This window comes from Xenopus tropicalis, chromosome 5 (genome assembly GCF_000004195.4).
Source record: "Xenopus tropicalis strain Nigerian chromosome 5, UCB_Xtro_10.0, whole genome shotgun sequence".
NCBI lineage: Eukaryota > Metazoa > Chordata > Amphibia > Anura > Pipidae > Xenopus > Xenopus tropicalis.
The window spans coordinates 9,202,474-9,228,380 of NC_030681.2; the positions used below are offsets into that span (position 1 = coordinate 9,202,474).

General features: G+C 42.8%; 1 protein-coding gene across 2 annotated transcripts; it reads left to right on the forward strand.

Moving 5' to 3' along the window:
* Nucleotides 1–8,928: 8,928 nt before the first annotated feature.
* On the forward strand, nt 8,929–24,244 carry capn8.6 (calpain 8 gene 6). Of its 2 annotated transcripts, XM_031902369.1 has the most exons (12): nt 8,930–9,569; nt 10,096–10,147; nt 10,424–10,542; nt 17,042–17,175; nt 17,628–17,793; nt 18,852–18,923; nt 19,103–19,188; nt 19,860–19,931; nt 20,544–20,683; nt 21,623–21,777; nt 22,781–22,792; nt 23,586–24,244. In XM_031902369.1, the coding sequence occupies exons 1-12, from the start codon at nt 9,372–9,374 to the stop codon at nt 23,778–23,780; spliced, it is 1,401 nt and encodes a 466-aa protein (XP_031758229.1). In that variant the 5' UTR covers nt 8,930–9,371; the 3' UTR covers nt 23,781–24,244. The 2 variants fall into 2 exon arrangements, with proteins under 2 accessions (XP_017949453.2, XP_031758229.1); XM_018093964.2 differs by lacking the exon at nt 22,781–22,792 and having other exon boundaries at nt 8,929–9,569.
* The last annotated feature ends 1,663 nt before the right edge of the window (nt 24,245–25,907 follow it).

The following is a 25,907-nucleotide window of genomic DNA, read 5'->3' on the forward strand; positions in this document are numbered from 1 at the left end:
CGGAATATCAAGACAAGATAGCAATTTAGCCACACCCAGGAGCTATATTTGGGCATTGAACCTGGGACTAGGTCAAGTTGCTATTAATTTCTATTAACCATAACTTCAGATTCTAAATTATACAGTGAGGGGCAGAAGTAGTGATGCCCAAATTACATTAAATACAGTGAGAGACAGAGTGCAGTGGCACCACAAATACATTAAATACAATGAGAAGCAGTGGAAACTTTAGCCCTAAATACATTAAATACAACAAGAAGCAATGATTTCTCCCAGACCCCCCTTGCCTTCCAAAAAGCAGGTTTCCTGAAGGCTGGGGAAAATTTCAAGAATCGTTTGCATTGCTAAACATGCTCACATGCCCAACCTAGTGGAAGACATAAGAATTGCACCCGAGCAGAAGAAACCCTGTGTCATTATGCGACTTGTTCAGTAGGAGAAACAATAGGTTAGCTGAAAGCAGTTCTTATGTGTAGCGCTGGCTGAAAGCTCAGACTCAGGCACACTTTACTGCTGCGCTGCAAGTTGGAGTGATATCCCCCCCCCTCACCCCCAGCAGCCGATCAGCAGAACAATGGGAAGGGAGCAAGATAGCAGCTCCCAGTAGGTATCAGAATAGCACTCAATAGTAAGAAATCCAAGTCCGGCTTGGGACTCCTCCAGTTACATGGGAGTAGGAGAAACAATAGGTTAGCTGAAAGCAGTTCTAATGTGTAGCGCTGGCTGAAAGCTCAGACTCAGGCACAAGGCACTGAGATGGCGCCTACACACCAATATTACAGCTACAAATACATTTGTTGGGACAAGAATAAAAGGTTAAATGGCAGAGGGAATTATTTGCTGTGTAACAGAGTCATTCAGAAATAAAAAAGATATAAAATCACGACAGTATCCCTTTAAGATACATATCCACACATACATGTATTTTATTTTCTCTAGGCTGTGAAATGTATATTTGACTGGCTAAACAGTCTGTAACTACAATTCCATACAATAAAGGTACTTAAAGTTATCCCTTTGGTGAGTGGCATTCACTGACTATAACAGGTTACAGTATTAGAGCAAATTTGTTTTACATTGTGGGGCATATTTATTATAGTGTGTCAACGGTGACAATGCTCATAGCAACCAATCAGATCTTTGCTTTTGTTTTCTTATTTGTAGGTGACCATTCCAATCCAATCGCTGACTGGTCGCTATGGGCAACATCACCGGTGATGCTGGCTTACACACTATAATAAATATGCCCCTATATATTTTCTATTTAATATCACTGTATTGATTATTTTTTTCTGGTAACTTTGTATTTATAGTTACTGAGCTGCTGATTGCTGACAAGTTATTATTATTATTCATTTGACAATGTTTCTCAGCAGAAATATATATAAGAATGACGCTGTTTCTTTTAAATATGACTTTGTTTGACTTGTGAGAGATACCTAAAGGTAAACAGATTGCGTTTTTGTTTGAGAGGGTTTAATTTCAATTTAACCACCTTACCCACACCCACTCAACATTTAATTCCCTCTATACGTTTCCCTAGAGAAGCTCCGGTATGCTATTTTATCCATATTACTATATTTAATACAGCAATACAACCAGCAATCATTCTAAAGTTATAAAATATATATATTGAATACATACTCTGTTTACAAACCAAATATACATAGCAATACTGTATGCAGGGCCAGCGTCATGTTTTATGCCCCAACACATAGGGGCACATTTACTAACCCACGAACGGGCCGAATGCGTCCGATTGCGTTTTTTTCGTAATGATCGGTATTTTGCGATTTTTTCGGAAATTATTGCGACTTTTTTGTTACCAATACGATTTGCACGAAAAAACGCGAGTTTTTCGTAGCCATTCCGAAAGTTGCGCAAAATCTGGCGATTTTTTCGTAGCGTTAAAACTTGCACGAAAAGTCGCGATTTTTTCGTAGAGTTAAACCTTGCGTGAAATGTCGCGCCTTTTAAGTTTTAACGCTACGAAAAAGGCGCGACTTTTCGCGCAAGTTTTAACGCTACGAAAAAATCGCCAGATTTTGCGCAACTTTCGGAATGGCTACGAAAAACTCGCGTTTTTTCGCGCAAATCGTATTGGTAAAGAAAAAGTCGCGATAATTTCCGAAAAGTCGTAAAGGCACCGAAAAAAACGCAAAAAATACGAAAAAGTCGCAAAATGTTCGTTTTCCAATCGGAATTTTTCCAATTCGGATTCGAATTTGTGTCTTAGTAAATCAGCCCCATAGGGTTACATAGAACCAATGTCATGTTTAGGGCCTGCAAATAACAGTACAGGTATAGGACCCATTATCCAGAATGCTCGGGACAAAGGGTATTCCGGATAAGGGGTCTTTCTGCAATTTGGATCTCCATACCTTAAGTCTGCTAAAAAATCAATAAAACATTAATTAACCCCAATAGTATTGTTTTGCATCCAATAAGGATTATTTATATCTTAGTTGGGATCAATTACAGGTACTGTTTTATTATTACAGAGAAAAGGGAATCATTTAACCATGAAATAAACCCAATAGGGCTGTTCTGCCCCCAATAAGGGGTAATTATATCTTAGTTGGGATCAAGTACAGGTACTGTTTTATTATTACAGAGAAAAGGGAATCATTTAACCATTAAATAAACCCAATAGGGCTGTTCTGCCCCCAATAAGGGGTAATTATATCTTAGTTGGGATCAAGTACAGGTACTGTTTTATTATTACAGAGAAAAGGGGATCATTTAACCATGAAATAAACCCAATAGGGCTGTTCTGCCCCCAATAAGGGGTAATTATATCTTAGTTGGGATCAAGTACAGGTACTGTTTTATTATTACAGAGAAAAGGGGATCATTTAACCATGAAATAAACCCAATAGGACTGTTCTGCCCCCAATAAGGGGTAATTATATCTTAGTTGGGATCAAGTACAGGTACTGTTTTATTATTACAGAGAAAAGGGAATCATTTAACCATTAAATAAACCCAATAGGGCTGTTCTGCCCCAATAAGGGGTAATTATATCTTAGTTGGGATCAAGTACAGGTACTGTTTTATTATTACAGAGAAAAGGGAATCATTTAACCATTAAATAAACCCAATAGGGCTGTTCTGCCCCCAATAAGGGGTAATTATATCTTAGTTGGGGTCAAGTACAGGTACTGTTTTATTATTACAGATAAAATGGAATCATTTAACCGTTAAATAAACCCAATAGGGCTGTTCTGCCCCAATAAGGGGTAATTATATCTTAGTTGGGATCAAGTACAGGTACTGTTTTATTATTACAGATAAAATGGAATCATTTAACCATTAAATAAACCCAATAGGGCTGTTCTGCCCCCAATAAGGGGTAATTATATCTTAGTTGGGATCAAGTACAGGTACTGTTTTATTATTACAGAGAAAATTGAATCATTTAACCATTAAATAAACCCAATAGGGCTGTTCTGCCCCCAATAAGGGGTAATTATATCTTAGTTGGGATCAAGTACAGGTACTGTTTTATTATTACAGAGAAAAGGGAATCATTTAACCATTAAATAAACCCAATAGGGCTGTTCTGCCCCCAATAAGAGGTAATTATATCTTAGTTGGGATCAAGTACAGGTACTGTTTTATTATTACAGAGAAAAGGGAATCATTTAACCATTAAATAAACCCAATAGGGCTGTTCTGCCCCCAATAAGGGGTAATTATATCTTAGTTGGGATCAAGTACAGGTACTGTTTTATTATTACAGAGGAAAAGGATATCAGTTTTAAAATTCTGAATTATTTGATTAAAATGGAGTTTATGGGAGACAGGCTTTCCGTAATTCGGAGCTTTCTGGATAACGGGTTTCCGGATAAGGGGTCCGACACCTGAATATCTTTTTGTAATGCCTGCTAGTTACAGTATATCTTGTTGTCCCTATTGTCCCATAACACCAAGGTTAGAAGCTGCAGTGCCCCACGGGGATGGCAATGCGCCTCAGTATGGAATAGAGCAGAATGGGCACCAGCGATTACAGAGTTAGCTACATATCTGTATCTATATCTATCTATCTATCTATCTATTATAATGAAGATAGATATTTATCTTCAAATATTTGCTTTATCATATATAATGAAAAATTGACTCACGTCAGAGATGGGCGGGGTAATGGTGCCTACATCACAATACTATAACCATATATACATTTATTGCACCACTTATTTTTATGCAGCATTTAAGCCAAAATCAGTTTTATATTAGAGACCTCTAGGACCCACTGTTGCCAACCACTAATCCCCCTGCTGCCTATGGCCCATGCTAGCAGGGGGAACATGGAAGTCCAACACTCTCTCTGGTCCAATTCTCTACCCCTATTGGGTAGAAGGGAATGTGGCCATTGGTTCCTGCCTTTTGCTCGCTGTCATTCTCTCTGAGAACTTGTTGTTGCTAACAAGTGCCATCACTGTTTGGACCCAAAAATTAATCATAGGTTGTGTATAGAATGAATTGCTATAGTTTCCAGTTATGAAGGGTAAATTCCTTTCTTCTTACAGAGTTGGACAAATTAAATCTATTTTCCATAATTATCATTATTTTACAGTTCATAATGAATTGCTCTTCTTTCTTTTCTCAAGAAATGTTTGGCGTCCTGGTACCAGAAAGGAGTCAGACGCCAGGGCTTGTTTGTGTTCCTAGTATGCTGACATACAAAGGGCAATATTATTAAGTCACTTCTATCTCTGTTTGTAGCTGATGATTAGAATAAATGTATTCATGCTTTGTCGCTTGTATTGGCAGTTCCTGAGTAAAATGACTTAATATTTCAGCTTCTTAAGAATTTCCTAGGGTTGCTGCTGTCATTGGCGCTGTACTTTGCCTTTAAACACTCATCATGGTGCCATTATTACTGTAGGGACCCCAAGATTTAGGCCCCTTTGCCTGGGTTCCCCTTTAGACAGGCATACCAGTGGGGGGCCTTGGTTGGGATATGGACACCTAAGGGTTGTCCTAATTGTGTGTGTACTATAATTATTCTTTCCAGGTGAAAAGAGAGTTTCCCCTGCAGTTCAGCAGTGACCACTAGGTGGAGGTGTTATACAGTAAAAAAGGGGATGGCTCACAAACCATGAGGTCTTCTTCCTGGGACTTCCCCTCACTAAGAGGTAGCTACAGGAGCCAGTTTAGGTAGTTCAGTTAGATATTTTATAGTCACTCTAGGAGTGAAAGGATAGATAGTGCTATTTTATTAGGCATCTTGAACCCCTCCGAGGAGATCATTGAGGTTATCACCTCTCGGCATTACTGGCCATAGTCCAGGGAAATTCAGTGGCTAGCTCAGGTCACAGTATATTCCCAAAAAGGGGAGATTATCTGGAGAGTGAGGGCAGTGAGGGGTTGGGGAATGCCCTGCCGGGGAATGTTGGGTAGGGGGTTCCTCACGGTGAGGGCAGTGAGGGGGTTGGGGAATGCCCTGCCGGGGAATGTTGGGTAGGGGGTTCCTCACGGTGAGGGCAGTGAGGGGGTTGGGGAATGCCCTGCCGGGGGATGTTGGGTAGGGGGTTCCTCACGGTGAGGGCAGTGAGGGGGTTGGGGAATGCCCTGCCGGGGAATGTTGGGTAGGGGGTCCCTCACGGTGAGGGCAGTGAGGGGTTGGGGAATGCCCTGCCGGGGGATGTTGGGTAGGGGGTTCCTCACGGTGAGGGCAGTGAGGTTGGGGAATGCCCTGCCGGGGGATGTTGATTAGGGGGTTCCTCACGGTGAGGGCAGTGGGGTTGGGGAATGCCCTGCCGGGGAATGTTGGGTAGGGGGTTCCTCACGGTGAGGGCAGTGAGGGGGTTGGGGAATGCCCTGCCAGGGGATGTTGGGTAGGGGGTTCCTCACGGTGAGGGCAGTGAGGGGGTTGGGGAATGCCCTGCCGGGGGATGTTGGGTAGGGGGTTCCTCACGGTGAAGGCAGTGAGGTTGGGGAATGCCCTGCCGGGGGATGTTGGGTAGGGGGTTCCTCACGGTGAGGGCAGTGAGGTTGGGGAATGCCCTGCCGGGGGATGTTGGGTAGGGGGTTCCTCACGGTGAGGGCAGTGAGGTTGGGGAATGCCCTGCCGGGGGATGTTGGGTAGGGGGTTCCTCACGGTGAGGGCAGTGAGGGGGTTGGGGAATGCCCTGCCGGGGGATGTTGGGTAGGGGGTTCCTCACAGTGAGGGCAGTGAGGTTGGGGAATGCCCTTCCTAGTGATGCTGTAATGGCAGATTCTGTTAATGCCTTTAAGAGGGGCCTGGATGAGTTTTTGAACAATCAGAATACCCAAGGCTATTGTGATACTAATATCTACAGTTAGTATTAGTGTTTGTATATATAGTTTATGTATGTGAGTGTATAGATTGGTAGGCGTGGGTTGTGTGGGTGCTGGGTTTACTTGGAAGGGTTGAACTTGATGGGTCTTTTTTCAACCCTATGTAACTATAAGCAACCTCTCTCTGAGTTTAGGGTTTGTTGTTTTTTCAATCAGTTGGTCTCTAATCATTTCATCGTGTAAGGACCCAAATTTGCAGGGGACTGCTAGCTGTCGCAGCTCAGCAACATAGTGACGTATAGATTCCCCTTCAGCCTGACAGCGCTTGGGAAAACCCACTCTGGCCACTAAAGCATTTGGGGCAGGTTGAAAATAATTCTCCAGGGCCTGTACTGTAGCAGCGTATGAGGCATCTGCTCCCAGAGTTGTGAAGATGCGATATGCTTCAGAGCCCAGGGAGTTCAGTAACACGGCCCTTTTCCTCTCAGGGGAGGCCCCATCCAGGCCAGATGCCAGTCAGTAGATAGAAGCCTGTTCCCCAGGGCACTGCGGGCTCCCCAGGGTGATGCTGAAACCTTTCAGGGGGTTGCACAGAGGGTTCAGATATCCTTGTCGCCATAGTTATATCAGTGAAGTAGTTCAGTAATGCAGACAGGTTGTTAACAGTTCACCATCTTCGCTTCCTAGTCTCCTCCCACTATTCCCCAAGGCTGCAACATTCTATCATTCAAAAGCATATAACTTTATAAAACATAACACAGCTTATGCACATACATAACTAATATAACTTGAACTTATCATAAACCATCAGCACGTGCATAAACCATTGCCGACAGCATATAACCACATAACTTAATGTGGATTCCCAAGCCTGAGACTAGGCCTTAGCCACCAACATCCTAACAACCCACATACCGTGCTTCTAACTCAAACTAAGCCCCAAGTCTAGCTCACTCACTTACCCCACACTTTGTGTCTGCCTCCTCCCCTTTAATCCAGCTGCCCCTTAGGCCCTGGGTGGGAGGGCAGAAAGCTGTCTGCTCCTGCTGCTGTCTAGGTAAAATGGCTGCCTTTATCCATGCCTTATCCATGCTGCCACCACACCACCACCTTAGGCCCTATTCGTCCCTTAGTCATATCCCTGCCACTCCACCTGTTGGGCTTGTTTCCTACGGCCCCTTTATTGGTTTAATTTGGGAGTAGGGGCAACAGGAGTAAATCTATAGGGAGGAAAGACCTGGAAACTGTGTGAGGGGGGGGCAGGGGAAAAGTGTCCCATATTCCTCATGTTACCCACTTAGCTAATTGTGCAGTAGTGAAGTTGCCCAGAATTACATTTTCTTTCATTGTGCAAAAAAACCCCACTCTATTTCCCATTTAAATGGCACAAGTGGGAGAAGACAGACTATAAGCATCTTATATAGATTATATAGAAACTCCTCCATATTACAAGCAGGTTCCATACTCAGCATGAAGTACAGGTATGAGATGTAATCGAGAATTTGGATGCAGGGTTTTCTGTAAACTAAAAAACTACAAAAAAATGTATATATCATGAAGAAATATGATTGTTTTGCCACCAATATGTATTTAACATGATGTTCCCTATCAAGTACCAGGTGCTGTTTTATTATTACCGAGAGGTAAAAATCCATAAAAACAAATGCAGAATTGCTTGTTTAAATGGGAACCTATGAGAAATGGCAATGTTGGATCGTGGGGCTGGATAAGGGTTTCTAGCAAACAGATGCAATGATTTCTAGTCATGTAATTCATTATTGACACAAAAACAAGATTTGTGCTACCCTCTTTTGTATATTTACTGACGCCCATAGCATTTCACTGGTATTGTTTAGCCCTAGAGGCATTTGGGCTCCTCCAATTGGAAGGGCAGGACTGCTGATATATACCTCTCTTGGCACAGCTCAGCTCATCATTGCACAGACTGGCACTCATCTAGCACAGAGAGGGCACAGATTGGCACATACCTAGCGCACAGACTGGCACTCATCTAGCACAGAGAGGGCACAGACTGGCACACACCTAGCGCACAGACTGGCACTCATCTAGCACAGAGACAGCACAGACTGGAACTACCCTAGCGCACATACAGCACAGACTGGCACACACCTAGCGCACAGACTGGCACACACCTAGCACAGATACAACACAGCTGGCATCACTGATAGAGACATGGCACAACCTGAAGGCACCAAACAAAACCCTAAAAAACACTTAGGGCAGGATTATGAGCAGCTGAGAGCACAGTGCCCACTTAGCTAATTGTGCAGTAGTGAAGTTGCCCAAAATTACATTTTCTTTCATTTTGCAAAAAAAACCCACTCTATTTCAGTGGACGACCCATTTAAAAGGCACAAGTGGGAGAAGACCGACTATAAGCATCCAGTACTCCAGTCATATATAGATTATATAGAAATGCCTCCATATTGCAAGCAGGTCCTATACTCAGCATGAAGTACAGGTATGAGATGTAATGCAGAATTCGGAATCTGTGATTTTCTGAATGCAGGGTTTTCTGTAAACTAAAAAACTACAAAAACATGTATATATCATAGAGAAATATGATTGTTTTGCCACCAATATGTATTTAACATTTGTTCCCTATCAAGTACCAGGTGCTGTTTTATTATTACCGAGAGGTAAAAATCCATAAAAACAAATGCAGAATTGCTTGTTTAAATGGGAACCTATGAGAAATGGCAATGTTGGATCATGGGGCTGGATAAGGATTTCTAGCAAACAGATGTAATGATTTCTAGTCACGTAATTCATTATTGACACAAAAACAAGATTTGTGCTACTCTCTTATGTATATTTACTGACGCCCATAGCATTTCACTGGTACTGTTTAGCCCTAGAGGCATTTGGGCTCCTCCAATTGAAGGGCGGGACTGCCGATTTATACCTCTCCTGGCACAGCTCAGTCATCATTGCAAAGACTGGCACTCATCTAGCACAGAGAGGGCACAGATTGGCACACACCTAGCGCACAAACGGCACAGACTGGCACTCATCTAGCGCACATACGGCACAGACCGGCACACACCTAGCACAGATACAACACAGCTGGCATCACTGATAGAGACATGGCACAACCTGAAGGCACCAAACAAAACCCTAAAAAACACTTAGGGCAGGATTATGAGCAGCTGAGAGCGCAGAGCCTGCCGCCTAATCCTCCCTTTGAGGACAAGGAATTCCCTGCAAGCCAAGCCTCACTTGGGTCCAACAAACTGGGACCGGAATCAAATACAGCAAAAGGAATTGTCTGGCTGAGACCGTCGGTAAGAATATAACAGCATTAGAGTTTACATTAGAGTTAAAGTTATTCAATGGAGAAGAAAACATAATTACTGGGGCATTATTTAGGCACCCCCAGTGACTCAGTCACTAACCTCCTATCCCAGGCTGGTCCTCCTCTATTTTATAAATGGCACCTACTTAGGGGGCAGAGTGGGCTGCCTCCTTGTGGCCAATGGATCAGACTTGGCACATACAGAGCACAGAACATTTCTGACAATATTTCTACTGCAAATGTGCCAAGTCTGATTCTGCACAGGGGATACTGGGTACTTTGCACTTGTAATTTTTAAAGGGGTGTTGTGGGGTGAATTATTATTGAAACTTGTGTATTATAATAAATAATGTACCCCTTCACAGGCCTTTGGCCTCATACCTTCATATGGTCATGGAAGTCCTTGGTGACTTATAATATTCTTATATTTTACGACAGGGGATACATTATTCACTATATATATAGGGGGCATCAGGGCCTCCTTTATAGCACAATAACGTTTTCATTGCTCACAGGAAATCCATCCCAACCCCGAATTCATTACCAGTGGAGCAACACAAAATGTAGGTAAGTAGCATGTTTTTCTCTAAATGTCTTGACTACAAGAGCAGGCCTGGATTTGTGGGGAGGCCATAAAGGCCCGGGGCGGCAATGATACGGAGGCGGCATGGAGGCTGGCCGCTTCTGCACTGGGGACTTGACAGGAGATTTTAGAGCTGTTTGAATCTTCTGCCGGCCCAGTCCCCCGTGCAGCCAATCAGTTTGGTACATTAGTAAAGTACATAAAGTCCCATGATTTATCCCATTTACACTTATCCTTTCCCATGTATTTTCCTTGTACAGCGGACAGCGGGTTTCTGAGCGCAATGGGAAGTCTAACACTCAATAAAGAATATCTGTCCCTGGTTGTCCCTCAGGATCAAAGCTTTAAGACCAACTATGCGGGGGTCTTCCACTTCAGGGTAACAATTATATGTTTTCATTTACCTGTATTTAAACAGTTCTCTTTTCTGTCTGTCTGTTTGAGTTGACAGGCTTCTGGTTGGAGGAGCTCCTCATTTACATGGGGTTATGAAGAAATGGTGCATAAACACTCTGAACTACCAAAAAGAAATATAAATGGATTTTAATATAAATGTAGGGACCCCAAGATTTGGGCCCCTTAGCCTGGGTTCCGCTTTAGACAGGCATACCAGTGGGTGGCCTTGTGGGATATGGACACCTAAGGGTAGTCCTAATTGTGTGTGTGTGTACTATAATTATTTCCAGGTTAAAAGAGAGTTTCCTCTGTAATTTAGCAGTAACCACTAGGTGGAGGTGTTCTGCAATATAAAAGGTGATGACTCACAAACCATGAGGTCTTTCTTCCTGGGACTTCCCTTCACTAAGAGGTAGCTACGGAGCCAGTTAGATATTTTATAGTCACTCTAGGAGTGAAAGGATAGATAGTGGTATTTAGTTGGGCAGCTTGGACCCCTCCAAGGAGATCAGTGAGGTTATCACCTCCCGACATTACTGGCCGTAGTTCAGGTACATTCAGTGGCTAGCTCAGGTCATAGCATATTCCCAAAGAGGGGAGATTATCTGAAGAAAGAGAATCTCCTGGTTTGGATAAAGGGGAGCGATACCCGAATCTGTATATCATATTACTGAATACTGTTTGGATTAAATAAAGAAGTTCATTTGGTTAAGCAGCAACCTCCAGTCTCCTGGTCAATTCCTCTCCAGGCGGATCAACAACAACCTGGTAAGCACTCACCCAAGGGGCAGCAAGGTCCCGGGAGTTACAGGGAGTTGCCAGTTGCGGCCTACACAACCTATCACAGCTCAAGTAGCACACATGCTCAAAGACTGTGGAGACTTGTTCCCTCCCTTCCCAACCTTACCCCGATGCGCCTAGCTGAAAAAGGACACAATGGCATTGTTATGTGGGTGAAGCTTGGCCGCAGCTTTATTATAGCATACAACCTCAACAATAGTCCTTGCCATGTATTTCAACTTTTTCAAACATCTTAAACAACTTTATAGCTGTTTTATAATGAATGCTGGCCACTGCAGTGGGCATGTAGAAGCCATCAAACAACACCAGAGCTTAAATGGCCAAGGACTACCCCCGCCATTTTCTGTGACAAACTAAATGTATATTTTTATATAAATGCCTTTTTTTGTTTTTTGATCAGCATTAAACAGTGCTTGCAATAAAAAGATACATCACATAACTGACAGAACTTAAGTACTTACGGCTCATAAATTGAATGTGCTTAAACAGGGAGGGGGGGAGGGAAATGCCGCTCGGTAGAAGGCAGGAGGTGCGAATGGGATGCAGCGCGGGAGATGCAGGCACAAAAGTTAGAGGGGGGGAGTGAGCAAGGAGGCTGCTCTTTCCCCGACTGAACAATTGGGTAAGTTAACCCCTTATGAGCACGGGGGGAATTGTGCCACAGCTGGCTCCATGGTCCCTCCGTGCTTTCATTAATTATTTCAGCGCTCTCTAATATGCATACCTGGTGCCTCAGATTCAAAGGAAACCATTATAGTCAGGACCAGAACTGGATATACACAGAAGAGGCACAGGGACCATTTCCCTACTTTTAGGCTCACAGTGTAATGCACCCCTCCTCACCTTGTTTCATTGTGAAGTAATGGATTCTGGAACCCAAAGGTCCTCTGCTTTCTGTTGTGAGTGGTGCACAGATTCTCTGGAAAGCAGAGGATCTTTAACTCCCAGAATCTTAACTTCACAATGGAACAAGACGAGGAAGGATTGTATGACACTGTGAGCCTAAGGGATGTTGGCTAATGTTTCTACTGAGTATCATGTAACATCAGTATCAGGTAACATCAGTAACATCAGTATAAATAAATTTAAAGCAACTGGACTTGTTTGGTAATCATTGAAGACGTTTCACTTCTCATCCGAGCAGCTTCTTCAGTTCAACTGACTGGTATGGGAAGTCCTCAGCATATATACTCTTCCACTAATCCAATCACAATGGCACTATGTAACTCTTCAGAAAGGTGACATCTGAAACTCACAGAGGTGTGAATGCTGTGGAGTTACTTTGAAAGGATTACCAAAGTATCATGCAACTCTTCAAACAGGTGTTACTTTTTGGAGTTGCATGAATGGATGTGTGAAGAGATATTGCCATTCATTTTGGAGAGAATACTCTAAAACTGGTTCGGGAATATGAAAGAACAGCAAGAAAACTCGCAGACTATCGGAACCATCTACGCTTCAATCTCAGATGCAGACATCAGGGACTCACTCCTTGTAGCCTACGTCTGGGTTCCACTGTAAAAGGTCACAGAGCCAGCAATATCTTACAGAAGGCCCAAAAACATCTACTAAATGAACGGGTTAGACAGATCAACTTCACCATCGAGGCCCTTAAACAGAAAATTGAACAACTGAAACAGAGTTTGACAAAACAGCTACCTGATGTAACTCTGGAAAGGGTGGTTCAGTTCATTGAACATGCACAGATGGCCCAACACATTAAGAGTAAGGAGAGGCAAATAAGCAAATTCACCAGCTTACTATCACGTAGCAGCGGTTTGAAAAGGACAGAAGAACTAACCTGGAGGCAGAAAGATGAGTTCAAGTTTCAAGTTTCAAGTTTATTGTCATATACAAATAACAATGAAGCATCATTACTGTAATGAAATTTTTTTTGACCCGTGTTCCTCCCAACTTTACATAGACAAACAAAACAAAAAAAAACAAAACAAAAAAAAAAAAAAATACAAATATTAAATATAATAAAAGTGTGCAATAAAGGTACAAGTATTTACAATAATAAAATGCAATGCAATATTTGAAATTGTGCAGTGAGGATTTAAAGTGGCATCCAAGAACACCAAAGATACATGGGTTAAGAACCTATCAGACAGGGTACTTACTCAGCCAGAAAAGGACGTGCTAGCCAAGGGGCTAAACTATGCAGTGACACCACAACACATCCCAGTGGTTGAGCTCATCACAGCCACAGAATCTGCCATCAATAACAACCATATAAAGGTGGAGGAAGCAGAACAATTCAGACTAAAAGTGTCAGCTGCATTGTCAAGTGCCAGAGCACACCCCTCTAACCTTACTACACAAGAAAGGAGAGCTCTCACATCCCTTAGTAAGGACCCAAACATCACCATCCTGCCAGCAGATAAAGGGCGATGCACAGTTGTGCTAAACACAACTGACTATCACTGCAAAATGACCTCACTACTCAGTGATAGCAATACATATGAACCTTTAAGGAGAGACCCAAGCAGCAGTTACAAGAAAAAGGTGATAGATTGCCTACAACAACTTGAAAAGGAGGAAGCCATTGATCGAGCTTTATACCACCGTCTGTACCCCAGAGAATCTACACCATGCTTATATGGACTCCCCAAGATACATAAAGATGGAGCACCACTCAGGCCTATTGTCAGCAGCATCAATTCAGTGACTTACAGCATTGCAAAATACTTGGCCAACATCTTAGCCCCATTGGTAGGTAAAACAGTGCATCATATCCAAAATGCCAAAGAGTTTGTCACCAAGATTCAAGGAGTCAAACTAGAGGCAGAAGAAACTATGGTATCATATGATGTCACTTCACTATTCACATGCATACCTACCACAGAGGCTACTGAATCTGTAAGAAATCGACTGCAGAAAGATAACACCCTCAGCAGCAGAACGAAACTCAGTCCCAACCAAGTATGTTTATTGTTAGATTTGTGCCTTAACACCACATACTTCAGATACAAGGACCAATTTTACAGGCAAAAACATGGCTGTGCAATGGGTTCACCAGTTTCTCCCATTGTAGCAAACTTGTATATGGAGGAAGTGGAAAGGAAGGCCCTACTCACATTCAATGGAACTACACCAAGTCACTGGTTCAGGTATGTAGATGACACGTGGGTTAAAATCAGATCCAACGAAGTGGCGGCCTTTTCAGAACACATTAACTCAGTGGACAACAACATCAAGTTCACAAGGGAGGATGTCCATGGGAACAAACTTGCTTTTTTGGACTGTTTGATATGCATTCAAGAGGGGGGTATCTTGAAAACAGAAGTATACAGGAAACCCACTCACACGGATCAATATCTGTTGTTTGATTCCCACCATCCGCTGGAACACAAACTGGGTGTCATTAGAACTCTACACCACAGGGCGGAAAGTGTGACATCTGATACAGAGTCCAAGGACAAGGAATGTAAACATCTCAGAGGAGCACTGAAAGCTTGTGGCTACCCAGACTGGGCCTTTGTCAAAACAAGAGCAACTAAGCCCAACAGGAACACCAAAAGGAATAACCGTCCTGAGGCAGAGAGAAGGCGCAATATAGTCATCCCATATGTAGCAGGAGTGTCGGAGAAACTCAGGAGAATTTTCAACAAACACCACATCCCTGTGTTTTTCAAACCTAGCAACACACTGAGACAAAAACTTGTACACCCTAAGGATCCAACACCAAAGGAAAAACAAACCAATGTTGTATACGCAGTCCAGTGTAGCGAGGAGTGCACCGACCTTTACATTGGTGAGACAAAGCAACTGCTCTCCAAGCGAATGGCTCAGCATAGGAGGGCGAACACTACAGGCCAGGACTCTGCTGTATTTCTACACCTAAAAGACAAGGGACACTCCTTTGAAAACAGCAACGTCCAAATTTTGGACAAAGAAGACCGCTGGTTTGAAAGAGGTGTAAAAGAGGCCATTCATGTCAAAGTAGAGAAACCATCCCTTAACAGAGGCGGGGGACTTCGACACCATCTGTCTGCTACATACAATGCTGTTCTAACATCTGTACCCCGGCAGTTTCAGAACTCTTCACACATCCATTCACGCAACTCCAAAAAGTAACACCTGTTTGAAGAGTTGCATGATACTTAGGTAATCCTTTCAAAGTAACTCCACAGCATTCACACCTCTGTGAGTTTCAGATGTCACCTTTCTGAAGAGTTACATAGTGCCATTGTGATTGGATTAGTAGAAGAGTATATATGCTGAGGACTTCCCATACCAGTCAGTTGAACTGAAGAAGCTGCTCGGATGAGTAGTGAAACGTCTTCAATGATTACCAAACAAGTCCAGTTGCTTTAAATTTATTTATACTAGATATACCATGACCTGGATGAATGAAAATCTTCATAGACATCAGTAACATCAATTTTTTAAATATTTAATTCCCCCCAAAGCAGCTATAATGGTAGGTAAGGCTTACTTCCCCTTGGATTTTTTAAATGAAGACAAAAAGGAACACCAAGAGCCCCAATAGTGTAATATGTTTTTACAAGGAGTAATGGTAGAATAAACAAATAAATACTCACAAGCCAGGGTTACCAATAGGCAACCACTGTATAGGCAGGTGGGGAGATTGTCCTGACCCCACTCAGGAATAAGAAGTCGCTCTCTGTAGAAGGAAGAAAAATGGGGATGACACCCCTCCACTCGGGGTGGACTCGGTATAGTGATAAGACAAAACAGAGGCGCCAAAAGGATAAAATTAGCTAAAAACACTTAAAAACCCAATGGGTAATTCAGAGGATGTAGTAGTAAGCTTACCTCCTCCAGGCAGACACCAACAAAAGTGGTAATTTTCAGTAATAGTTTATTCACAACAATATTGCAACGCGTTTCGCAGGCATTTCCTGCTTCATCAGGCAATGTAGAATAAGCACAAAAAAAAAAAAAACTAAAAACACAGAGACAGGCAAGTTATTATAAAACATTGTTGTATACGGCTGTTCAAATTATGGGGAAGTGAAGATACTGATGTGAGCGATGTATGGAGGAGTGCAGATATACAGTGAATAATAACAGTTGGGGGGGGGGGGAAAAGAAAAAAAGAAAGTAGGGAAAGGAAAGGGGCAGGAAGGGAGTGAGGGGAGCCCTTGGGCCAAGTATATGGGGGGGGGAAATGAAAAACAACATGGGGAAGCAAGTGCCGATGGACATGGGGGATGGGCTGTTGGTATATATTAATCTAAATGGGAAACAACATGGGAAAGCAAGTGCTGATGGACATGGGGGATAGGCTGTTGGTTTTTTTAAATGCTCAGCTTGAATTTGACTTGCAGAGTGCTCCATAGGAGAAAGGGCACTTCCAGTTCAGCGCAGAGAAATTCAAGCTGCCATCGCCTTTTCCCCTTTCTCCTATGGAGCAAGTCAAATGTAAGCTGAACATTTAAAAAAAACCATGGGGAAGTAAGCCTTACCTATCATTATAGCTGTTTTGGGGGGAATTAAGTATTAAATAATTTGGTGTTGCTATTAGTAATTGCCTATATAGGAGGCATATCAATTTGTGGTGTAAAGTTTGCCAAGATCTAGTTACCTATAGCAACCAAAGGCATCCTCTTAAGGGAAGACCAGTATGTTATTACCTGTTGATGCCTTATCATGCAATACAAACAAACATCACAGAACCCCCCCACGCTGTAACATATTCCTGTCTCTCTCAGCTCGGGCAGTTTGGCGAGTGGGTGGATGTGGTTGTGGATGACATACTCCCTACTAAAGACAAGAAATTGGTGTTTGTGAAATCAGCTCAGGAGAATGAGTTCTGGCCTGCACTGCTGGAGAAGGCAGTTGCCAAGTAAGTGTTACCCTGCTCATTACTGTCTGATACCCACTCCATACGGTACCTGTATAGGCAGAAGCTCACTCCAGGGGCTTTCACTGGCTTATGCTTAGGGGTGGTACAATAGGGGGTGACAGTGGTTGATATAGGCTTGTCTATACACTGAACTGATTTTACCAGCTAGGCCATTGAAATAATGACTGGGTGGCAGAGGAGCAGTGTCAGAGGGGGCACTCAGGCCAAAGGCTGGACTTTCAATGGGCCTCGAAGTGTAGAAGTTTGACAGCCTCTGTTCTATGAATCCTGATCCATGGCACCCAGGCAGGTGGGGATCCTTACACAATGGTTGTTTTATGATTCTATTGGTGAACATGATCATCCTTCTGGGCCATACAAATGAAATTTGTTTTTCAGCCATAATTTGTTTCCTGTGAGTCAGTTCATGGCTGTATTATGTTTGCCCACAGGCTGCATGGATCCTATGAAGCCATTTCGGGTAATAGCCTAATCATAGCACTGGAGGATCTCACAGGTGGAGTCTGTGAGAGTTACTCGCTGAAGAGCGCTCCAGGTGATTTGTTCCAGACTATACAGAGGTCTGTGAGAACCCAATGCCTACTCACCTGTTCAACTGTAAGTTCCACCAAATTTCTCTCAGGTATCATAAACATTCGACTTTCAGAATATATTACATTGTAAAAGCTTACAGGTATGACTATAAAAATAACTTTTAAAAGATAAAAATATGCTAAAAGAATATCTAAATTAGAAAACATATTGTATAATACCAGCACCCAAGGGGCTCAAACACTTGGGGGCCCATATGACAAGCAACTTAGGCAGAAAGGGGGATGCCTATGCAGGACTGTATTTAGGTCTGGTTCCACCAAAACTGTGCCCCTTTGCCCTCATTTAAGGATTAGTTGCATCTGTGGTCTGACTCTGCACATAGGAAAGGACTGTAAAACCAGAACTAGGGGCAAAACAGCAGGGGCAAGGCAGTCCTGTCCTTACTAACTGCCCCAGCAGGGCCGGACTGGCAAATGCCAGAGGGGCTGCTGTAAGATGCCATAGACAGTCACTCTCTACCCTGCCTACCCCTGTATTCATGGTGGGAAAGTAGGTCTCTGCTGTCCTTTCTGTGGGAGTGTAGGGCAGGGGTTGGCAAACATAGCAACTGTGCCAATTTTATGCACATTTCTGCCCTGCACTTTGTAAATGCCCCCATTATGTACAGTATTGAATTACAAAATGTATTTCATTAAAATGAGCCAGTCTAAAATAAACTTTGTAAATATGAACATTTTACAATATAAAAAATTGTGTTCGGCAAAATGTATTTTTTAACTAGAAAAAACATGTTGTTTACATTATTGTTGTCATTCCAAAATTTTGCTTGGGTTCACAGGATTTACTTTGAACTAGCAGAAATAATTTTGTCACTACAACATAGGTTTTGTGCTGTCAACATTTATTTTGTGATTTCAAAATTGTTTTTGTGCTCATGGAAAAAATGTTGTGCTGACAAATATATTTTCTGACTATAAAAAGGCACTTGTCCATCAAATGCAAGCCCCACTGTACCAATGCTGGCAGCTGAAGAACAGGAGGAAGGTTGCAGGGTGGATATTGCTATGCTAAAGTAAGGCACATGTTCTGATTTTCTTATTTCCCTATTATTGTTTTTGCAGAATGGAAAAAAGGAAGGCGCTGAGAAAAGCAGCATAGTTGCAGGCCATGCATCCATCACCGGAGCAGAGGAGGTAAGAAATCCAGTGTAAATAAGAATCTGACTGTAAGGGGCTGTTTGTCACCTGCCAAAAATACCTATTTATTCCCATCATGTAAAGCGAGTAAATTAGTAAAACCATAAGCAGCGGCAGGTAATTTTGTGCAATGGGGATGGCCGGTGGGAAAGGATCACTGTGTGTATATTTTACAGGTTCCCTATGGCAAAGGGAAAGTCCAACTGATCCAGCTGCAAAATCCCTGGGGATCTGCGGAATGGAAGGGCGCATGGAGAGATAAGTAGGTCATTTGTCTCTCAATATCAGCAATAGAAATTGTTAACAAAAATACCACAGGTTAATTCAAAACTATGCCAAATTCATCAAGTGTTTGCTGCACGATTGTTCCATCAGTTTCTCATTGGGCTTTCACCCATGGCAAGTACCTCTTAGTTTGACTGGCCACCTCCAGTCAAGCTATGAGCAGCAATGGCCACCTCCTTCCCTTATCCCTGTTGTGGACAGTTCTGACTTGCCTGTGGCAAGCTAGGGTGTACAGGCAGGAGCAGAAAGTCTAGAAAGTCCCCCACTTTGTCCTAAGCAGCTCCCTACCCTGCCTACCCCTTAATCCAAGCCCTGCACCACTCACTACATGGTATTCAATTATAACAATGGCTACAGTCACTGCAATAGGCTATGTGGGCCTGTTGCAACCTTAAACCCCCCCCCAAAAAAAAATATTGTGTTTTTTACCCTACCGTCTGTCTAATAAATGTGAAAAATGCTTCTGCATATGCAATGAGTGGGTTGGGTTTTTAATTTGAGCTCCAGTGGCCATGCTGGGAGACATTCTGGCCCACCTACTGAGATGGCTTAGGCTGCACGTGGCCCTCAGTATCACTGTGCCGCAGAAGAAATGCATTGTATTATTACAGAGCAATCCATGCATTTACTGCCCATTCCTTCCTACAGTGGCCCTGAATGGAATGACGTTACCCCCGAAGTGAAAAAGGCTCTTCTCAATAAGGAAGATGGAGAATTTTGGTGAGCATGTAGTTATTTTGCAAGAGGATGAGGGGACATCCATGAGATGACAAGAAAGGAGGTTTAATCTTAAAGGGTGAAAATATTTTGTCCTAGGCAACCCGGTCGGCCAATGACCCATCGCACCAAGAGGGAAGGGGCGATATGATGGCCCCCGCTGCTAATGACATTCGGCAGGGGCAATGACAAAGGAGGAGGACTAGGAGGAGGACTAGGGGGGCTCCCCCTAATGGTTGCGCCCTAGGCAGTTGCCTCTTCTGCCTACCCCTAGTTCTGGCCCTGCTTTCATCCCTTTAGAAGTCAGATTTCTCTAATACGAATATGAAAGTTAATTCTGAAAAATTACAGTTGAGGGTATGGGGTGGCAGTCTGCTGATGCCGGCCCTATGGCCAAACAAAAGAAGCTGCACTCATTACATTTAAATTGCATACAGCCCTTCTATCTGCATAATCTATTTACTGTCATGATTATATACATGTATTTATTTTGAGTCTGGTTAAATCCATGAAACTGCAGATTTTTCACTGTATGAATATAACGATGTTTCTTGGCAAAAGAAAGCCCCAAATGAAACTGTTCTGTAAAATAGGAATTGCTTTGTATGACTTCAGGATGCCGTATGCAGACGTGGTGAAAGAGTACAACACTGTGGAGATTTGCTACGTGGCTTCCAGCTCTGGGGTTAACATGAAGGAGCCGCACTGGAGCCTGACTCAGACAGAGGGGAGCTGGAATAAGGGGAATCCTGCAGGTGAGAGATACACAGTAACAGTCTCCATATACATGGGAGGATTGTAAGGCTCATAACTACACCCCCACAGTGAATAATTACCCAGCACACAGTTTATATCATATTAAGTGGCCTATTAAAGAATCTTACCAAACTGCTAAATATACTTATATATATATCAGTAAATATTGCCCTTTTCCATCTTTTCCCTTGAGCCACCATTTTGTGCTGGGCTGTGTGCTCCCTCAGAGATCACATGACCAGAAATAATGCAGCTCTAACTGTAACAGGAAGTAGTGTGGGAGCAAAAGGCAGAACTCTTGGCAATGGCAGCGTCAGTGTTGTGCCCTCTCCACACCAGCCCCACAGCTACCCATCACAACACAAACTCCACACTTTTGTTGGGTTGAAAAGGCCGCAGCCAGTTTATTCACAGACCATGAGAACCTTCATCATTATCAATAACATAATTTAACCATAACATGCTAACGTCATTGAATAACTTCACAACTAATAACATAATAACACTAAGCCACTGAAGGCTGCAATTTAGTGGGCGCTATTCCTGCCCCCAGCCACATTTGGGCCCCTGCGGTTAGCCATCCCCTTTAATCTGCCCCCACACCCCCCGCTGGCCACCGGCCAAAACTCCCTAATCTCAGGCCTAACCTTCTGACTCTGTCCTAGTGCGACTGTCTCCCCCCCATCCTTCCTTAAACTGCCATGTTCCCTCCTTTAATTTAGGGCGGGAGGGTCGGAGCTGCTAAGGTAAAGTGGTGCCTTCCCTTTTAGTCCCTCCTTCGTTAAAGGATAACCCCCACTCTCCTTTAGATGAAGCAGGGTTTTATATATGAGCTGTTTTATGCAATATATTTTTTATAGAGACACTGATTTTACTGAGATAAAAATCCAGTTTTGAGCAGAAGTAATAAATTGTCAATTGTGCTTATTTCCCTACAGAGACATTTTTGGCCGACCCACGGTTCCGCTTTAAGCTGGAGGTGCCTGATGAGGACCAGGCGGCAGCGGGAGATGCGGCGCTCTGTACCGTCATTGTCGCTCTGATGCAGAAGACGGTCCCTAAGGACAACTACATTGATTTTCAATTGTACCAGGTCAGTGGCAGAACTTGCCCTTTGTTGTATACAGGTACGGAATCTGTTAACCCAGAAACCCATTATTCAGAAAGCTGGCAGTATCCCATAGACTTCGTTTTAATCAAATAATTCACATTTTAAAATAAATAATAATATAGTGCCTTGTACTTGATCCCAACTAAAATATAATTAATCCAACAAAACAATCCTATTGGGTTTAATTAATGTTTAAATGATTTTTTAGCAGACTTAAGGTATGGCGATCCAAATTACAGAAAGACCCTTTATCCAGAAAATCCCAGTTCCCAAGTATTCTTTATAACTGATCCCATATCTGTATTATAGTAATTGGGTTTATTTTAAAAGGTTTATCAAAATATTTAAAAGGATGCGTTGAATATATGTAATGTCCTTTGAGTTCATTTATTGATTGATTGAGGCTGCTGCCTGAATCTCATGGGGGCCCCTATACTGCTGGGGACCCAGGGACAATGAGCCCTCTGGTGAATCTTCAAACTGGCTTTGGGGAGAAGAATACTCCCACACAGATGAACAATCTTTTGGGGTAATGTAATATTAGTTGCACAGTTTACACTAGGTCTAGTAACCTATAGCAACCAATCAGCAAGTAGCCCATCAGCAAGCAGTGTTTACTTTTCATGTGTGCAAACGCAAACTTCTTATTGGTTTCTGTGGGTTACTTCTGCAAACACTGCAACTCTTATTAAATGCATTTTAGAACTATCGGGGGGGCAGCTATTGGGAATGTCACTGGGCCTTACATGGGCCGCAAAAGGACAAAAATAATGGTAAAATCTTTTACCAATTTAACATGCAGGGGGGGAGATAAAGGTGGGTACTAATTGTATACCAGTGTATTGCTGGAAGCAATGTGTCTGTACCATTGTGGGGCATGTTCTTTTTAAATGAGCAATAACCAGTAAAATGAATAAAAATACAATAAAACAAGACAGATCTGCCCAAGCAATGCTGATATCAGTTTTTCTTCCTTATGTTGCAGCTCCCTAAAGAGGTACGTTTGTCCTGCATTCCTGTTGGTGTGAGGATACACAGCCCGGTGATTTCATAGGAACTCCCCACAACTGCATTTATAATTACCCCACAGGTTGATTTTTATATTAAAGCAGCAGAAGTGAGCATATTCCCATTATTTATATTAAATGCCACCAAGATCCAGGCAGAAGGGACAACGCAAAACAGCCTCTCTATGGTTTTGAGTGCAAGCTTTGGGGGGGGCAGCTGCTCCCTAGTTCCTAGCTGTTTTAAAACTGCCTCTTAGAAATTGCCCACAGCATCTACTACTGACTAGTGTCAAACCCCTGACATAGGGGACATGGGTGTCTCAGGTCCCATCCCAAAACCATTAGAAAGTGTAGTTCTAGCAGTTTCAGGTGGTGCCCATTGAAGTCAGCACAGACAGTTTGGGTACTTCTCCATTGACTGAAAAATTCCCCTTGTGCGATTGTCCTAAGAGCCAGTGTCCCACAAAAGGATTAATTCATGTAATATGACAGTTAGCAGCTCCGGCACTGTGGATAATATTATCATCAGTACAAAAGACAAACACTGAACATGTAAACTACATGAAATATAAACCTTACATGTGGCACCACAATGTAAAATGCAAAATGGACACAGGGCATTTTAAGCAGAAAACATGGCACCAAAGGGCCCAAAATCTCCTCCCTTGACTTTTATTGTTATCTCTCCAAAGCCCCCATGTTTCATTACCCTAAAGTATTATCTGTACTGATACTGAGAACCTCTCATATGAACCTCACCCTCACTTGCCTTATGAATTACAGGTTTCCTCCAAGGTCCAAGTAAAGGATCTGAAATCTATAAAGGACATAAACGCTAATCAGAGGAACTGTGGGAAGACAAGACATTTCCGGGTGCCTAGGGGAGAGTACCTGATTGTCCCCAAACCTTCTGATCACAATCAAAATATAGATTTTTGCATCCGAGTCGTCTCCATGAAAAAGGGTGGAGCTGCTTGAGTACCAACACATGGAGAGGATGCTGGAGACTCAAATATATCTGAATATTATGCTTGTGTGCTCTATATAACACTATAGCAGATATAGGCTTAATGACAAACTTTCGTACCTGGATATTCTGCATATCCTCATGCTTCTTGCATTTCTGAATATAAGTGGGAACTGCCAAGCTGATTTCCCTCAATTAAACCAAACAGTGACCAGATAGTCATGACGAATGATTTCTCATAAATATAAAAAGTCCACGTGTGGTTTGCACCAAGACTACTGATCTTCCAATCCATTCAGCAGGTCACCTGATGAAATTAAACTTCTAATTGGTTGCTAGAGGTTCAACCCTTGCAATTGTCATTATATTACCCCAAATTATGCGATTGGCAGAGTAGGCCCAGACTTGCAGAGTGCATAAATATGCTGGTGTCCTGAGAACACGTATCAAAATAATAAAATTTGCTTAATTCTCATTATTGAATAAGTGTTTGAGATGGTGCACAATAAAAGAATAAATATAAACCATTGGCTACTTGTCTTACTCATGCAGATGGCTGTCAGCCCCCAGCATGCACAGCCAGGGATTCCAACCTGATTTTCCCTATTTTTGCCCAACATCACCCACAGTAGTGTTTCCCTTTAGCAGCAGTATGGAAATTCCAAATGTACCCCCTTCCCCTGTCTGATTAAGGGCATCAGCCTCCTGGCAATGATATCTGGGATCTTTGGCCACAGACTCAGTGAACAGTGGTGTAAAACTACTATACAGCGCACCACACAATGGAATGACTGAAGTTTCAGGTTATTAGTAGGGATGCCCGAAAATTCTTAATGTCAGTTGTACCCCATTTTGGGCTATGTACCCCGCCACTAAGATAAGTGGCACTTCCCATCAGATGAACATGAAATATTTTCTCAGAATTTTGCATTAGAATTTTTATAGGCCTTTTTTACTACTTATCATTTCCCATGGTACAAGGGCAAGAGTATTGGGGGCACACAGTGGCACCACATAGGGCACCAAGCAGTGGTTGCTGGGACAATAGTCTATGCATAGGGCCAGCAGCCAGAGACAGTGTCGGACTGGCTCACAGGGATACCAGGAAAATTCCCAGGGCCCAGGTATCAGTGGGCCCTCCTGCTTCTAGCCATTTGGCCTAATTCATAGTCAGTACTTATTTTTCTATGGGAATAAAACAGCTAAATATATAGAAGAATAGATTATAATATATAAAGATGAAAAAAAATGGGAAAATATAGAGACTAAGTAAGAAAAATAAGGTTTCTGGTGGGCCCCTGGCATCCCAGTCCGACACTGGCCAGAGAAACACCTGCTGGGCAGGGGCCCAAACTACAATGTAATACTGGCAATCAGCAATGTACTTACTGACCCCCTTGTATCTCCAACTGCCTGCACACCACAGCCTGTCAGGTAGAAAAACTCTAACTCTATATCTCTATACATCAGGAATAGAGGTGGGGCAGGCAATTATTTCCATTTTTCATTCAGCACTTCCTAGATGTCACAGCTCTCCTCACATTCCCTCTTCCTCCTCACCATGTAATTGTGTATCCTCTGCATTGACACGGGCATCAGGCCCCCCATTCTGGCACATACACAAGATTCTGGGGTGATACAAAGCTTGCCTTAATAACAGTGTCTACAAAATGGCAGCTGCCTGCTTGCTTGTGAATTCCAAAACTGAAGGAAACAAGATTTATATTATTTATATAGTGTAAGTGAAGTTTATTTTGCTTGACAAACAAAGTAGGTGACAGATTCCTTCAGCAAAAGCCAAACCTTCTCTTAAAAACATCTGTGGGGTCTGAAGGCAAAACCCTATAATTAGACTTGAGTTGCCCAGTTGGCTCAAGGCTTCCCTAACATACTCCTAGGTCATATCACAACATTTCCCCCCTATGTTTTCTGACCACTTCAGATCCTGTATTTGGTGCAAGGCCAATCTTTCTTCTCTGGAGACATTATCTGTAACGGGGTAAATTTAAATTCAAAATGCTGGGTATTACACCATCAGCTACTATTTCCATTTGAGGAATGTTGTGTCGTGACTATCTGGGAGGATGTTGATACTGATAGCCTCATCGTTGGATGTCTCTAAGGCCTCTTCTTCTGAT